General features: G+C 40.1%; 1 protein-coding gene across 7 annotated transcripts in view; it reads left to right on the top strand.

Moving 5' to 3' along the window:
• Positions 1-11,567, top strand: part of rapgef2b (Rap guanine nucleotide exchange factor 2b) — a 109,579-nt gene extending 98,012 nt beyond the window's left edge. For 5 of the 7 annotated variants that reach the window (XM_062425089.1, XM_062425087.1, XM_062425084.1 and 2 more), the window contains 6 exons: positions 986-1,209; positions 1,712-1,879; positions 2,471-2,620; positions 4,788-4,989; positions 5,086-5,609; positions 6,280-7,591. In XM_062425089.1, the coding sequence (XP_062281073.1) occupies positions 986-1,209; positions 1,712-1,879; positions 2,471-2,620; positions 4,788-4,989; positions 5,086-5,609; positions 6,280-6,653 (1,642 nt within the window). In that variant the 3' untranslated portion in view covers positions 6,654-7,591. Of the gene's footprint in view, positions 1-985; positions 1,210-1,711; positions 1,880-2,470; positions 2,621-4,787; positions 4,990-5,085; positions 5,610-6,279; positions 7,592-8,527 lie in introns of those variants that run through there. The other 2 variants (XM_062425088.1, XM_062425086.1) reach the window with 2 other exon arrangements.
• The last annotated feature ends 6,298 nt before the right edge of the window (positions 11,568-17,865 follow it).

The following is a 17,865-nucleotide window of genomic DNA, read 5'->3' as shown; positions in this document are numbered from 1 at the left end:
CAGTATATCAAAGCTCCACACAGCCAGAGATTCATGAAGCAGTACGTTTTTTTTTGTCATTCTTTACATTCTTGTGGGTCAAATGGGACAGCATACAGAACATTTAATAGGAAAAATACAGGGAGCACATTACATTAACCCAAAAAGGAAGGGGAACATTGTCACTTCAGTATCTCGTAATTATGACTGCATCTTATAATTAGGAGACTTAACTACAGAATCTTGTAATTACATGATGTATATCTCGTAATTATGAGCTATTTTTCTCATTAATTATGAGATCTTAATCTTGGAAATATGAGATGTTAAGTTATATTTACAGCATACTGAAGTCAGAATTACAAGAAAACGCCTCTAATATATCTTTAGTAATTGCAATGCGCTTCCATACAAACATAGCAGAAATTGTACATTTCACTCTGATGATTACAAGCCAAACATGGAAATGAATCCTGATAAATATATTTCCACCGACCAGCACAAACGTAACTTCTCAGTGACTAATAGTGTATATTCTGTAAGCCCATTGTCTGTGTACTGCAGTATTTGGCAGAGAGATCATGTGCAAGTTAAGATTTTACTACTACGACCAGCGCTGACTGAAGCCACAGAAATGTAAACTATGAGTGTTTCACTACTAGAACTCCCTCTCTCTACTCTCCCGTTGTTTGACGACAGCCATCATCCCTCATTCCCCCCTCTGCTGTCTGGAATGTCTGGAATGTTCTGGAGTTACCAGGAATACCTAAAGCTGCTCTTTGCATGTTTGAATAAATATAATACGCCCTGTGTAGCCCAGTAGTACCACCTGTACAGAAATACTTTAGAAAAGGCTTATTTACGCACTAAACCAATTTATTAACATGTTTTTTTTCTACTTTCTCTATTTCTTTGTGTGTCTTTGTCTCTGTTTGTGCCTGCAAATTTGCATTCCTCTGTGTGTTTATGTGCATGTTTCTATGTGGGTGTGTGTGTGCACAACAAGGTCTCTAAGCCAGGGTAGCGCCAATGCGGCAGTGCTCGACGTCACCCAGACAGGCGGGCACAAGAAGCGGGTGCGACGCAGCTCATTCCTGAATGCCAAAAAGCTTTACGAGGATGCCCAGATGGCCAGGAAGGTCAAACAGTATCTGTCCAATCTCAGCCTGGAAACTAACGAGGAGAGTCTGCAGACGCTCTCGATACAGTGTGAACCCTCCATAAGTACACGTGAGTTGGTGACATAGCTTGGCACACACGACAAAACATAAAAAAGATTAAGGCTTTTATAGAAATCCAATAAGCCTCAATGAAATATTTCGAGGAAAGCAAGGAATTGTTTGCATATTTTTCTCGAGACACATGTAATGTTCACAGGAATTACAAGCCACAGGCAGACAGGGTGTGACCACTGGAGCAACTATTGACTCTCAGACTTGCTTTAAGAGTCAATGGCAGGAATTTAACATAAATGAACCACTAGGCCAGTTTCCCATGGTGAATGCCAACTTAATCCATTCATCACTTGCTGCTGATGCTTTAATGGACAGCAGGGTTGTACAAAGTGGTCACAGAGATCATCTCAGGCTGGCAAACTGACAGCTTGGATTCCTGACTGTCCATCAGCAGTACATTTCTTAAACTGCCTTCACATAAAATTGTCAGTTGAAAGCCTAAAATCTAAACGCAGCTTGAAAATTGCAACTTTCTCTCTCTTTCTCTCCCTACTCAGTGCCCAAGAACGCTGGTGGGAAACGACCAGACACCTCACCAGTCGTCTCCAGAGCTGCCAGCCAACAGAGGGGCCAGCTGGCCAAAGGAAACCAGGCCCTGCAGGTCCCAGCTGTGGCCCTGTACCCATCCCGAAAGAAAGTGCCAGTCAAGGATCTGCCACCTTTCGGTAAGATGAAGATGGAGGCTTATAAATGATAGCAAAGTATACCAGCTTTTGAGCAACCTAATTCAGTTTTATGGTGATAACTAAAGGTTTTCTTTCATTGTAAGGTATGGAGTAATACGGATAAAAAATATTGTTTGGAGTTAGTATTAGGATAATAATTGGCTCCAGTACTGCAATATGTCCCACAAACCTTAAATGCAACTGAACTGTACAGTCTCTGTTTTTTTTTTTACAAGGATGTCATATTGCTGCAGTCCAAAAGTATTGGATACATTGCAGCTGTCACCTTTATTGATATAAAGCTACATTAAAAAGTCACACAATCTTTTTATGTATTGAGTGAAAAGAAGCCTTTATAAACCTCCCTTTCACCTTTCCTTCTACAAGCCACCATGTTTTCTTTTCCTCATCCTGTTACTTGCAGACAATAGAAGAACCAGCTTCTCTGTGACAGAGCTGCCACCTAGAGGCTGTTTAGCAATAAGAAATCACAGAATCCCAGACAATGCATTTTAGCATCCCAACACCCTCGGGGGAATGGCAGAGTCCCCTCATGCTAATTCTGCTCATTTTCTTGCAAAATGTCCACAGGCACCAGTTCCCCCCAGTCTCTGAAGAAGATCCTGTCTCTGTCAGAGGAGGGGAACGAAAGGCACAGAAGGCAGCCAGAGGACACCGTGTCCAACGCCTCCTCCCAGCTCTCCTCCCCTCCCACCTCCCCCCAGAGCTCGCCCAAGAAGGGTAAGCCAATAATCCTCCCTCCTACACCATTCTCCAGACTGCCTCACTCAATCATGATGTGACACAAATGCCACCTGGTGGTTGCCATTATGCATTACATTATATTTCATTTATGTTGCATATAATTTTTTAGTTTTTATTTAAATGCTAGTTATTTATTATTAGCATTCTCATCTCCTACATTCATACTTAAGGTACCAATTTTACTTTTTCTTTTACTTTAGAGACTTTAGAAGTTAAACACATGAAGGGAAAATCACTCATATCACTTTAAACACTAATTTCACTCAACACTATATTTGTAATCATTATGAGTAGCTGGTAAATTCCTCTACTGTGGTACCTGTCACACCAAGGCTACCATATTCCCACCCAGCTTCATCCCATAAAGTGTCATTGTTCACACTGTCACATCTCTGCATTGATCACAGGGTTGAGGACACTAACAGGCCTCAGAGTCAGGAATGTGTGTCTTCCTCTTAAACCCCTGCAAGTACAGGTAAACTGGTACCAGTCTAGTGATGAGCAGAATCTTGTAGCTGTGAAAACCATGGCACTAACTAGTCTGGAGAGTTGTGTAAATATAGTTTATTTGGTGCTTCTATAGTACATTTTCTGTTGATTAGGCTTATGACGATGGCTATTAATGGTTATACACAAACAGTTCCTTTATCTTGTTATCCCTAACACAGCATTATTCCTTATTGTAGAAATAAAATTGCTTTACTTAAATGTCAGAAACAGTGTTTCCTGGAAAGACATTCAGCATTATATCAAACTCTCTCACTGACAGAAAGCTATTTCAAAGTGAAACATCCTTAATTTGAGATGAAGAAACGTAAGGAATTCACAACAGTTTCTGCCTCCATTAGCGATCAAGTAATTGTTTTAAAGCAAAAATGCCAAACACTCTCTGGTTCTATCGTATAAGTTGTGAGGATTTGCTCAGCTTCTCGAATGTGACAATTTGGTTTTCTTTGTCATACATGAGAGGAAATTGATTATCTTTGGATTTTGGACTTTTGATCAGACATAACAAGCAAGCTGAAAGCCTCACAGAGGTCTCTAAGAAATTATAAATGTCTTTTTTTTCTCATTTGTAACATTGCCTAGACTAATCAAGAAAAGAATCAACAGATGAATTGAAAATGAAAATTAATCGCTAGTTGCAGCTCTACTGTCTACAGTACCAAGCTCTCTTCTGTCTTTGCATTTCAGATATTTGAATTTAAATTTGCTGGCGTTTTTTTTTTTTTTTTTTGTCGTCGTCATTGCTGGAACCTCAAGGGTCCTGTGAGTTAATGTGTCTCTCCTTTGTCCTGAGCTTTATTGTCATATCACCTAGTAGTGGCTTGTCCTTATCACCTCCTCCTACTCCTTTATCCGTGCTGTTAAAGCTTCCTAGACATTTTCATTTGATCAGCCCCTTCTTTGTCCAGATTTTAAAGTACTTTTCTTGAAAGTTGGAGAGGTTATTGGGGTGATTTATACTGATAATGGCTGAGAAGTATAACCAACCTTCTATTAAACACTATAGCTGAGCTTCAGCAAATGCCGCAATGACAGTCTCCTATAACTACTACTGTTTACATGTGTCAGCTGTCAGCACCAGTGATTTCTCTATACTTTCTACTTTGTTGTGCATATCTCAATCCCCCTCAGGCTTATTATCTAAACTTTTCCACACTCTTCAGTACCGCTTTGAAACCCTGAATGTCGTACTAAACTGCTGTTTCAGTAAGAATCTAATGCACTTATCCCAAAAGAGCTGGTTGGTGAACTTGGAAAGGGGAACTCTACAATTATCCCTGCAGTTTGTATGTGTTGCCTTGTTTAAAACGATTGACAGAGATAAGATACATGATGCAAATTTAAAGAAGGTTGAACCAACATAAGTCATTTTGATGTTTCTTTTCGGGATTGGAGCTGTGTGTTGGAACGTAGCTGAGACCCATTAAGCATGTAGACGGCTTTTTTCCTCCTTTTCTTTTAAATACAGGCATTGATGTTGTACTGAATATTCTCTCAGAAGATTTGAATGATCTGAATTTGGTCTGTCAGGTTTTATTTGCACAAAAAAGAATAGATGGAAACATTTCTCTTATTTTCCATATTCAGGCTCAGTATATTAATGTACCCATCCGACCCCTTTTCCTATCCCCTCCAGGCTACAACAGGATGGGAGATGCCTACTCAGACTCCGGTCATAGTGAGATCTCCTCTCGCTCCAGTCTCGTCAGTAACTCCTCTTTCGACATGGCCCAAGAAGAAAGGAGACTCCGTCATTCCGGAGGAATCGGAGAATCCCACCTCGGGGGACCACGACTGGAGCGAAGAGCAACCACCGATCCTGACCAGTACAGCCTGGGGTAGGAACACTTTTTGAGGTTTCCTATGATGTGAAATTGGTTTATTTCAATCTGTTTTACTCATCTAACCGTCAATCTTTTTTTGTCATATTACAGATCATATTCATCAATGCAAGACTGTCGAGGCATTTACGCCGGCTGCCCTACGGTGCTCTCCTCACCCAGTTCAGAGGAACTGACTCAGGATCAGGGTGATCGTGTTTCCCTCGATGCTGCAGACAGCGGCCGCGGCTCCTGGACTTCCTGCTCCTCTGGTTCCCACGACAACATCCAGACCATGCAGCAGGGACGTAGCTGGGAGACTCTGGCCTTTGGCGGAGGCGGAGGTGGCATCGTAGGGCTCCCTCCTGGCGGACCGGAGGCCTTATTAGGAGGACCTGCTGCACTGTGGGCAGCCCAAGCCAGGGGGAGCTGGGCATCTGCCAGCTCCTCCTCCTCCTCAGCCGCGTACTGGGGAGAGGACTCTGAGGGTGACACCGGCACCATTAAGAGGAGAGGAGGGAAGGATGTCAACGCTGACCCAGAAACAAGTAGCATCACATCCACCGGATCAGAAGAAGCCAAGCAGCTCGGTCGGCCCTCCCCATCACCGATCACCGCTGGGGGTAAAGGCCTCATCAGTGAGTGAATGCAGCTCACACTCCTGGTTCTTTAAAGTGACAGTTAACAATATTTTGTATTAACAATGGATCTCATGAGTACTTGCGTGAAAACAGTGGCTCATAGTAAAAAAAAAAAACACTCAGTGAATTATCATCTGACTCTGCAGTTCCTCTCCGCTCTTCAGATTGTTTCGCATCTTTCAACCTCATGGTTTTGGATTTCTGGCCCTCAACTGTAGTGTGGATTAACTCGCACTGTAAAATCTTACTGTATGCCTCTAGCTCAGTATCGAAAGGCAGACAAACAAAGTTAACAATCAGTTGGTGAACATAGTGGAGCATTTAGCAGCCAAAGAGTCAGATATTTACATTCATTGGGTGGAGAGAAACACAACTCCCAATGAATGCAAATGTTGCTCTGTACCAGCTGAAATAAGTAACATGTTTGCCATATTAACTTCTCAGTATGTTCATGTTGTGTTTAATTGTTGATTCATGAAGTTTTTATAGCAAACATCTTCCATCATACTTAGTTTCGGCAGAAGAATTTAATCACAACACAACGAGGCTGACAGTCAGACAGTGAGATTTTAGAAATCCAGGTTGTTCTGTGCACCTATGACAGATAGTTTTAGAGTAGATAGTATTTCCAGGTGCCTTCATCTTCATCTCTGTTGTGTCCCTGAAGCACGGAAAGAGAGCCGTTACCGTGAGCCTCCCCCAACACCACCAGGCTACACTGCCCTGACCATCTCTGACCTCGCCGAAGGACAGCACCCAGCTCCGCCTGTTCCCACGTCCACGGCGACCCACTCTGGCCGCCGGCCACCGGACTACACCACAGCTCTGCAGCGCTCGCGCATGGTCACCCAATCGCCTGACTCCCACCAGGCTCACCAGGGGGCCAAACAGCGGGCGGGCGGCCTCCACCGCACTCGCTCACCGGCTGAGGAACAAGAGCCCGAGGAGGAAGAGGAGGGTGAGTCCTTGTCTTCCAAACTAGTCGCTCTGAGGAAGCCAAAGCCAGTGGCACAGCATACACCTGAGACTCCCAGACCATGAGAGTGTGTGTACGGGGGTTAAAAGGCAGGGCCCCTCTCCCAAAGGCAGGTAAAAACTAATTTATCAGGTTGCCCCCCCCCCCTCCACTTCAATGAACCTGCATGTAAAAAGGAACACAAACTTGGTCTGAGACTGATCATTCCTTCACACAACTTCCTACAGCACCAGTAGGATCGGTCCCATGCCAAATGACAATTCTATATGTTTGAAACCAGTTACTAAAGTTAAAAAACTTTTAATATTTAGAATCTGTTGAATTGTTCATTTGGAGTGGGTCCCTCAACTTTAACCCACAATACGTCATCATGCATGAGTCATACTGGTTCGAGACCAGAAACTCTTTCACCACTTCTCTGCCACCACACATTCTGCTCCACTCACTCTCTCTCACTGTCTCACACACTGTGCCGATTAGCATCCATCAGCGGGCACAGTGCTCTCACCCATGCAATCAAACTCAGTGCCTGAAAACATGCACCTCCATTCTCCTGCACCAGCACGCACCACCCACTCGCCCACAGTCACTCTGGATGAATTCTGTATTAATGTAGCTTCACTTTTATACGTTCAGTTGACCAGTATTGAGTAGAAAGTGTGGAGATGTTTAAATATTGTATAGTAATATTAAAGTGAGGAGTTTTCCGCATTCTAATCAGGGCTGATGTTTAAGCTTAAAATGATTTAAGGTTTTCCTATCTACCAGGCAGCCTTTGGCTTACACATGAATACATTTAACTGTAAATGTGAGGGTTCATCTGAAGTCCATTGACAGATTAAAATAGCACATCAAAATAAAACATTGGTTAAAATCAGATACAAATTCAATCAAATTATTGACTTGAAACTGGCTTGAGATGGAAAAATGATCACATTTTGCCACCTTTTATGTTTTGTAAAAAGTTACAAAACAAACATTCAGCAGACATAAATTTTGTTAGTAGTTTTGCATTCAAAACATTGTACAGCCGACTCAGAACCTTAATGTCCACTGGATGTGACTGTTGTGTAGCAGCTCAGTCACTTTTGCTAGAGATGCATTTTACACAACAACAGCGTGAAACTATACTGCAGATTTGGCCACTAAAAAATAGAAACTTCTCTTCTGAAACACTTCCAGCGACGCCGCTGCATCCAGTGGACATTCAGATGATTATATGTGACAGTGATCTGTTTGTCAACCAACAGGGAGTTTTAAGAAATGGCTGACACATCACTGTGTGTCAATAATACACCTCAAGAAAACATCAAACTGACAACATGTCAACTGTCAAATTTTAACTTTCTGCAAATTAATGTTTATATCGTACTGAAATTAATTGAAGGCAGGAAATCAATTAAAACATGATGGCATGCTTTAAGAGCTACAATGTTTAGTCCATTAGTCAGTTAATCAGCAACTATTTTGAATATCCATTAATCAGCTGAATCATTTTTCAAGCAAAAATGATGAGAAATTTGATTTGTTTCAGGTTCTTTAATGAAATTGAAAATTCCCTGCTTTTATTTGTCTTCTCTTTACATTATATTGATTCCCTTTGGATTTTTTTTTATAACATCACTTTGGGCTTTAGGAAATAGTAATGGGCTCCTTTCACCATTTTCTGAATGTTTATAGACCAATGAATAATCAATAGGTCGATAAAATAATCAGCAGATTGATTGATAATGAAAATAATTACAGCCCTACACACTGTGGGGAAATGTAAGGCAGTAAAGTACACTTGATTCATGTGTGTATTACTAAAAAAAAATGTTTTTTCATCGCAGCTGGTCTCATTAGTAAGCTCTCACTGTACTTTGAATGTTTAAAATATAGGCTATATGTCCACATTCTTTGTAACCTCTGACTGTGTTCATCCCCTTTCTTTTCACAGAGGATGAACAGGTGTCAGCAGTCTGAGGGACAACAGTGGACGTCCTTTTGCAGTAACTTGAAGTCCCCCTCGTTCGGGGTGGGCAGGATTAAAGAGACTGACAGATAGACAGACCAATAGATTCATCATCAGTTACGTACGTGCCTGCCTCCTCCACTTGGCTCTCCCTCCTGAACGGTGGATTCCTCTGCTCGTCTCCCTCCCCTGCCTTAAAGCATCATGGGGGGTTGAATGACCCTGCATGCAAAAAATACTGTGAAGAAGAAGAGATGGAGAGAAGGTCAAAGACGATGACAAAATGCCTGGCACTTTGGGAAAAAAAAGACTTCAAAAAACTGGCGCCGGAGGGGTCGACCTGGCCACATATTCACAAAACCACATTGATGTTGCTGTTAGAAACGGGCCCGGCTCCTTAAGACTGGCCCCGGCCCTCCACCCAGTGAGAAAACCCCAAACCCACCTGTTGACACAACAGCATCATGATGTGTTGAGCTTCATCTGCACTTTCTCATTTTCTACCTTCTAAAAAAAAAACAGAACAAAATAAAAACAACAAAACAGACAGATGATTTGAAGACAGAAACAACAGTTGACTTGACTCTTTATTTTAAACTCACCACTAGATTTCTTTTCTTTTTTTTTTTGTTTTAAATTTCTCTGACTGATTGCACTCTGGGGGCTGAAAGGAGAAACTGAGTCGGCCCATTTCTTTGCCTGGACTGAGACAACCCATCTGTTCTTGAGTGTTTGAACTATAAATCCAGTATTATCTCATGTTTCACATGTGAAAGCTTATCAAGTGTTGGTTCAAATCAAAGCTAGGGGGAGAGCTCAGTAGGGAGAACCAACATGCACAGTGTACTGACACACACACACACACACACACACACACACACACATACACACACACACACACAAACAATACATTTGATGCACCACATACACAAAAAAACAATTTAAAAAAAAAAAATAGCACTTTCAGCACAATCCTAGATGTTACCAGACTTTTGGCCTGGATACCAGGGTATGAGTGAACCATATCTTACTGTCATCCCACCTCTGTGCTTTTCTGGTTATATCAGTCTTTCATCATTCTGTTGCTTGCTGTTACATCGAGAGCATTTTTTACTGGACTGTCGGTGATATCAAGAAGCACAGAGGTGACTGACCCACCCACTGAAAACTGAGCAAACGTGTCGGCCTCTACAGCGCATCAGAGGTACACAAGTTAACTAAAATCACACATCGCAGCTGCAGCAGACAGGATTGAAACCTGTAGATTCACTGTTTTCGCCCCGAAATCGAATGGACGTTGGCGGGAAACCTCACATTCATACTGGAGTTTTGGAATCAGGACACAAACTGTTTTCTAATCGGCAATGAGTGAGCGCTCCGTCCAGAGACATCTGGACTCACTGACACTAGAAATGATGCTCGTCTCTTCTTCTGATATAACGGGACACACAAGGACACACTGACCAGATTTATAAACATCAGCAGATTTATGATCATCTTTTGAGTTTCCTGCCGCTTCCATTTGCTTTGCTAAATGTGTAACTTGTGAGTGTACCTCTTAACTATCTACCTTTGCAGATGATCTTGTACAGAGTCTTAAAATACACACATTTACCTTAAAAACAAGTACCCATGAATTCAGATTTGGCTTTTTTTCCCCAACTTGAACATATACCACATTTTGTGAATGTCCAAAGCGCCTTACGATGCCATGATTGCATACATTTTATCACATGGTTGGTCCAGTCACGAATCACCTTGCTTCAAGAACGGTCTTGAAGCAAGCAGTACTGGAGTAAAATGCCTTATTCAAGATACTTATAAGATATTTAATACATTAAGACTCAGTACAAGATGAAATCAAGCATTTTCTTTGTTTTCAGCCGGCATAATCAGACTTTGGCTGCGGCCATCACATGTTACAGTGTGGTAGATCGTCTCTTTGTCTACACACAGGCCAAGCGGGAGCCTCTTCCTCTGCTGTTGTGCTACTAGATTCATCCTCAGAAACTCTTCTCACCTGTTACAAGACATCAGCTCAGTGGATGCTGTGTGAATATAACGCTTGCATCCAGTTTTACACCATATCTTGCCATCAATGGGAGTGACTGAAGGACGTTGTGATTTTTTTTTTGACTTTGGTGGAGAAGTTGGTATATGAAGAAAAGGCTGCCAATCAGAATGATTAGAAACCCAATTGTGAAAAGTAACTTTTTTTCTTTCTTCTATCACTGAGTCGCACTGATCACATTGATCAGTCTTGAAAACTACAGACTGAGAAAAAGATGAATGAGTGCAGTGTTTTCCACTGTGTTCTGTGACTACACGCTAATAATTTCCTGGGTTTTTTTTTTTTTTTTTTTTTGTTATTGTAATTTTTTGTAATGGCTGCAGATAGATTGTTGATACATTTGTTTGTAATACAGTGGTGACATGCATCATTCAATTTCATTCAACTCTGAAGATAATGTGCATATTAGCGGGCCGTGTCCTACTTCGAAAAACAAAAAGTTGCACAAAAATGTACAAGCGTAAAGATAAGTGTAGTAGGTAGAACTGCTACTCCGTTTGATGTGTGATGTCAGTGAGAAATGTACATTTAGCTGGTGATGACCTTCTTTTTCTTCATTCTTTCTTGTACTACTTTGACCTGTATGTCTTTTAAAAAGACAATTGGTGGAGTATGTATCAGTTGTTTTTGTATTTTTAATACAATAATTGTAAATATTGGTTATATTTTTGTTCAAATGTACTATGTTTATGCCTCAACATCCAGTTTATATGAAGCTGGGAATCAATAAATACTGCATAAAGAATCAACACCTAGGTTTAAATGCACTTATTCATTTCTTCTTCTGCATTTTGATGTCTTTTTTGTTTGTTTTTTTCAAATTCCTTTTTCCTTCAGAGGTTTTTCCCCAGATACCGTCTAGTGTTTGCACAAGTCATGGAAGCAACTTGAAAAGTGTAACTCTCATACTTTTCTATCTGACCACAGTGTGTCAGACTTAATAAAAAAGAGATATTGAAGTCTCCCCTTGCTTTTATTTACTTGTATTGTCTTGTTATCCAGAGCTGTGAGGATAGCGCAACTCCCAATTCTAATTTACTGTTCTAATTCATTTCATTTCTCATTTGTTGCTTACATTACGTACATTTTACAATAAAACTGCATATCTCCCGCCCACAGTGCACTGAACAGTCATAATGAAAAATGAAGTGATATCAAACACATTACTGGTAGCAAGTGTTTGGGGGATACGTTTTACGTTTTAGTTATTTCTCCTGCAAGTAAAACATTAAATTTGTGTCTCATTTGTCAACATAATTACTGAGACTTACTCATATTCAAATGAGTACACTATGAATAAATCATAAGAGAAAATGTTCCATTACATAAAAAAAAATCATGAGAAAGTCATTAGGCTGAATTGAAATGATTAAGTAGCTTTGCTGTTTGTTAGATATAAATAAGTAGAAACTATGGATCTTAATTCCTCAATATTACATAGAAAAGTTTTTTTTTTAACGTATTTCTGCTTTCTTGCCACCAGATGGCACTCTTCTCTAATAAACATCTGAACTACTGTCATGACACATACAGGTGAAACTCTGTTCATAACAACATATATGCATTAGAGGAAAAATGGGAGCAACTCTTGCTCACGTGATATGATGACACTGTACCAGCAGGAGCAGTTAAAAATTACACAGAGAGGGATATTATATTCTGACAGCAGTGCACGACTCCATTACAAAGATGAATGCACATTTAAGTTAAGTGGTGCATAACCTATAGGCACTGGTCTACAGAGATGTGGAAAAATGGTCAGATGAGTTATCCTCCACCATATTCTCCACGAGTGAGTGATTGCATGTGTCGCATACACCAAGAGAACAGTACAGGCCTGAAGGCTTTACCCCTACAGTGAGGGGATGTGGTGGCTCTGGCACGATGTCGGGGACATTTCGGGGACACTTGTCCCTTGAGAGGGAAGGGTCACTGCAAAATGTGAATCAGTATGAAAATGATGTGAATTATAATGCTGTAGCCTTCATAGTCACCAGATCTCACACCAATTAAACACCTACAGGAGGTTCTGTACCAACTTGTTAGACAGCGCTCTCCACCATCATCAAAACACCAAATGAAGGAATATCTTAATGTTGTTGTTTTTTTTTTATTTGTCACATGTCTGTATATTAAAGTAGCCTATATAGCAGTTATATACTAAATATACGCTAGTTGTGTTTGTTTTAACTGTAATTGGAATACAAGCACACTATTATTATTATTATGACAGCCTGTATTCATTCATGACAAAAGAAAAAAAAGAAAAAAAGTTCCTTAAACATTCATGTCAGTGCTGTTAACTTAATCATTAGTTAATGTGAGGATGTGTGGGTTCAGATGTGGAGATGCAAGTGCTCATACAGTTTGATATTCTGACTGTAGTACTGCTATGGTAGTAGATATCATATCTCAGCTCCACATTCCCACTCCATGAATAATACAAGCAAGATGGTCCTGGTTCCCTCTATCACAGAGCCGAGGGCCTCAATTTGTTACACTCTCCAAAAAATGATACACTCTCTACTGCGAGAAATGAGAAGCTGCCCTGACACACACATACACACACACGTACACACACACAAACTTTCAGCTAAGTAAATAAAGGCAAAATGTCACTTTCACTGTCTCTGGCTCCATTTCTTTTTCTATTTTCAGTTTCTCACATTCACACAGAGAGAAAAACACACATGACGGGTTTGAAGATAACAGTATTTTTGGATTCAAGCTGCAGGTAAAAAATTGAGTCAATATTCCTAATTTCTTAAAATGTGATGTTAATCTATGAATGATCGAATAAACTCATCAGCAGCGTTTAGATCATGAGACTGTACAAAAATCAAACTTGAGTAATATTTGGTAAGCAGTTTTTTAAAAGTATTGTGTTGTTTGTAGTCATTGAAATAACAGAAAATAAGCCTGTTACTCAGGTGCATGTAAAAGAACGACTAAATGTCACCAGCCTGACTATCAGTGTGTGTTGTCTGCAGATGGTTACAGTCTGGACCTTTGAAGGCTGAAATCAATATCAGTATAGCTGCGGTTTTTTGTCCATAAAAGCAGTTCCTGAGTTCACTCAGTGCAGCCAGAGACTCATAATTCAAAATGTGTGGCATCAGAGCAACCAACCCCCCACCACCCTTCTCCACCCCCAATTAAAAAAAAAAAACCCAAACAAACCACTGCAAGCAAAAAGTAACATTAAAATAACTGATTTTCCTTTTTTCTAATTTCCTCTCAAAACAAACTGAGGTACAGCCCTAACACTGACAAATCATGTTTTCATTGTGATAAAGTAACGGAAGAAAAAATATTCTCACTGCAGTCGCCTGCATTAGAAAGATAACTGTGACTGACACGAAAATCAATGTGGAACCAAAACAACAAAATATTTCCCCAAGCACGGATGCTGCATGAAATTACAGACGAAACACTGCTGTAATCTGTGTCCGACAGTGAAACCACCCCCACACTACAGTTAGAGGCGACTTGTTTACTACTGACTTGGCCTTGTAACTGTGCTGAGCCCTCTGAGGCACCAGGGGGCACTCTTCACTATGAAATGCCTCCAAGTGGAAGCGTCCACTCTTTCCCTGGGCAATGGACCTTATCAAGGGGTAGCAGGCAGTCAGTGGTCCTCTGTAGATAGCCGGGTGGTTATTTGTGTAAAGCCCAGGCCCAGAGTTGTCGACCGTGTTCAATCGAGGCAGCCGTGGGTCATATTATGGGACTGTCTGGATTCCTTTCATGGTAAATTGGATGAAGGCAGCAGCACTAGAGCTGAGGGGAGTGGAGATGTCACAGCGTTCACCAGCTTGTGTCTGGACTCCACAGGCCTACAGAGGCCTGAGCAGACAATTCAGTTAAAAGCTGTCAGAGTCAAAGAATTGAGAAAAAGAAAGATTAATAAAAGCTGTAGGCTCTTCTGTCCAGGTGCTTTCCTGTGCAATTTGCTGTGGTAAAATACAATGAAAGTTGGGGGGGTGGGCTGAGAGGGGGGGTCGAAGAGTAGTTTAGTGAACATTTTGATCCTTTTCTTTTTTGATCGAGAGAAATGTTCCACCTCTCATGTGGTTCACAAAGGGACTAATGCTGTTTCCATCACTCACAAACACTCCTGTGGAGAGCCAGTAATGTAATATTTGCACAAGGTTATTTAATTGTGCACTATCACAATTTGTAATTTTCTCTGATATTTTATATCTAATTGGTTAATAACTATCCTTGAATACATATTTGATGTTAATACGAAGCCATGAAATATTTTCCTCTAATGGATAAAAGCCCATTCTTCACACAATAAGAGAACAAACCATTTCCTCTGTGCTATTGCCTGTCCTTTCAGCCTTTTAAACTAGACTCCCATCTTCCAATAACACATTTACAAGAGGCAGGACTCATTGTAAAAAAAAACAACATTTGGAACTACATCAATGTATTTCGATATCTTATGTCACCTTAAAAAAAAAAAGGAATCGATACCACAAATCGGCTCAACACCTATTTTTAGATAAGCGTCTCAAAATGATTCGGATGGGTTATTATCTCATATCGACCGTTTGGTTATTTGCGACAGAGGAACAATTTTCTTTCTGTTCTTGCTCTTGGTGCCGTTCCCTCGACTCTGCTGCTCTCAAGTCCCCACTCCGGTAGATTAGCAGATAGTGAGGTCTGCTTCTGACAGAGCACCTGCAAATGTACAGAGATAAGAAGAGGGACCCACCCTATAAACAGGGAACAAAGCAATCCACGCATACTGTAGCAGCTATATTACTCTCAGAACCCTCTCTCTGCATTTATTCATTATTCTGCCTCTGTAGTAAATGATGTCAGCCTTTTTACTTAAAAGTACTGCAGATGAGTTGTGTTTCTTTCCATCTATCTATCTATCTATCTATCTATCTATCTATCTATCTATCTATCTATCTATCTATCTATCTATCTATCTATCTATCTATCTATCTATCTATCTATCTATCTATCTATCTATCTATCTATCTATCTATCTATCTATCTATCTATCTATCTATCTCGCACCAGTCCCATAAATAAATCTGTGTCTTCCTGCTCATTGTTGCCTCTGAGAAGTGAGTGTGTGGAAACTGTCACCTCACGCAGTAATGACTCTCTTGTCATTCATGGTGCTAGCAGAAGAAATCACAAAGCGGGAAAACATCCTTTCAGCATCTGCTGTGGATTAGAATAAAGGTCTCGACTTACTATGGAGAAGCATCAACGGTTCACTAAAGGTTCAGAGATTTAGTCAAACAGCGTAGTAAAGCAATTAAAATAAAATACACTTATTTACTTTCTTGTCGAGTTAGACAAGAAGATTGACACCTCTCTTGTGTCTGTATGAGAAATATGATTAGCTTAGCTTAGCTCCAGGAAATAGCGAGCATAGCGCCGTCCAAAGATAACAAAATCATACAAAAACCAATCTGTAAAAATGACAAGTTGTGATTTGGCAGTGCGGTGGAAGAGTCTGACTTAACAGATGTTCTGGTTAATCATGGTCAGCAGTTGCCCCTTACGACAGATGAAGGTCGAATGTGTGAATGTGGAAGTTATTCAGTCTCTTATCTTTGTGGAAAAAATATCATATGTATGTCTGACTTCCACTGTCTGGATGTGAAAGTGCTGTGTGGAGTAGCAAAATTTATCCAGCAGGAATAACTTTCTAGTTTATGATTTAATTCATCAAACTCTGTGACTTCTCTCATAATTTAAGGTACTGTAAATATTACTGTCCACATGATAAAGTAAAAATGAAATATTGGCTAGCAAAAATACTTCAGTACCAGTGTTGGGGAACGTTTTAAAAGTAACTAATTACATTACAAAAGTTACTGCAATTTAAAAGTAGCTAGTTACATTACAGCATTACCTTCTGAGAAAAGTAACTTGTTAGAGTACTTTTGCGTTACTGAAAATGAAAACCCCTTCGTAATTCCTAGTGCATGTTGTTTTAGTCAAGACCTCCATTAAATATATTTTTGAAGGTGTACTAAACAACTTAGTACTTAAATTGCGGACCTAACGTGTTAGATTACTCATTGCATCAAAAACGTAATCCAAGTACTTTGTTACTTTGAAACGCGTTACCCCCAACACTGTTCAGTACCAAGCTAACAAGCGGGTGAGATTGCAGCTCACCTTTGCATGTTTTTATCAGTACCTTGTTGGTCATAATGTGATAGAAGTGTGATGAGGATTTAATGGAGATATATGTAAATACAATTTATTTGATGGAGTGGAGGCGTGTAACTTACATGTCTTTTCTAAAGTCTCAGTTTGTTGTTATAGCAGCTGGTAACAGAACACATCAAAGCACAGTAAAGAGTCGTCTGTAAAAAAAACGGACTAGCTGTTACATTTTGCTGAAAACATAAACCTGCTTGACCATAAAATGTAGGTAATAGCATATGATATGGTTATATTTTCAATGTATAACTGCTTTTATTGTAACACCTGGATATATTTCTTGGCAAAAACACCCAAACAGTGAGATCCTTTATCATAAATTACACTGTTAGCATATGTGCAAGTTTACAAGTGAGGCACCACCGCAGTAATGCCAACTAGGCTACTAATTCTTTCGGTAATCTCATAATTCTTCATGATATAATATGATACATATTTGGGAAATTATAGAACTATTCCTTTGATGTCTGTTTTTTTTTAGATCATAAGAAAAAACAGAATGTCACCTTATTGTTAAGCACTCACAGATTAGATTTTAAATTGTCTTTTGAAGGTAAGCGCATAAATAAATTCATTATTAGAGTTCGATTCACGTGGATTATAGAGCTCCTGTCACATCACATTACAATATGCAGATCTAAAGCATTATCCTCAACTACAGCCATATACTGTATAGTAATTCCCAGCTTACTGTAACATATTCCATATTAACACAAAGGCCTTACATCCGGTCAAAATCATTAAATGCTGGAAAACGTAAACATTTTTTTTGTCATGGAAAATGTGTAGGAAGCATGAAACCCAATAAGTGACTCATTCCCTTGTGTCTTTTCACATGCTGTGTTCTGCTCTTTTTCATCGACCCTGGAGGATCCCATTTGATCGCTATCCAAGCTGTAAATATAGCTGAGAGCCATGCTTTGAGATGCTCTGAATTCAAATGGTTCTTTTAAGGGAACAACCACCCATGGATTCACTTACAAACTTGACTCACAATAAGCTAGTTGGCATGCAGAGAGGAGAGGCTGGCCCTCCATTTCAATGGCCT

This window comes from Scomber scombrus, chromosome 9, assembly GCF_963691925.1.
Source record: "Scomber scombrus chromosome 9, fScoSco1.1, whole genome shotgun sequence".
In the NCBI taxonomy this organism is placed as follows: Eukaryota; Metazoa; Chordata; class Actinopteri; order Scombriformes; family Scombridae; genus Scomber; species Scomber scombrus.
The sequence above is the reverse complement of the archived record's forward strand: the minus strand, read 5'-3'. Positions and strand labels throughout refer to the sequence as shown.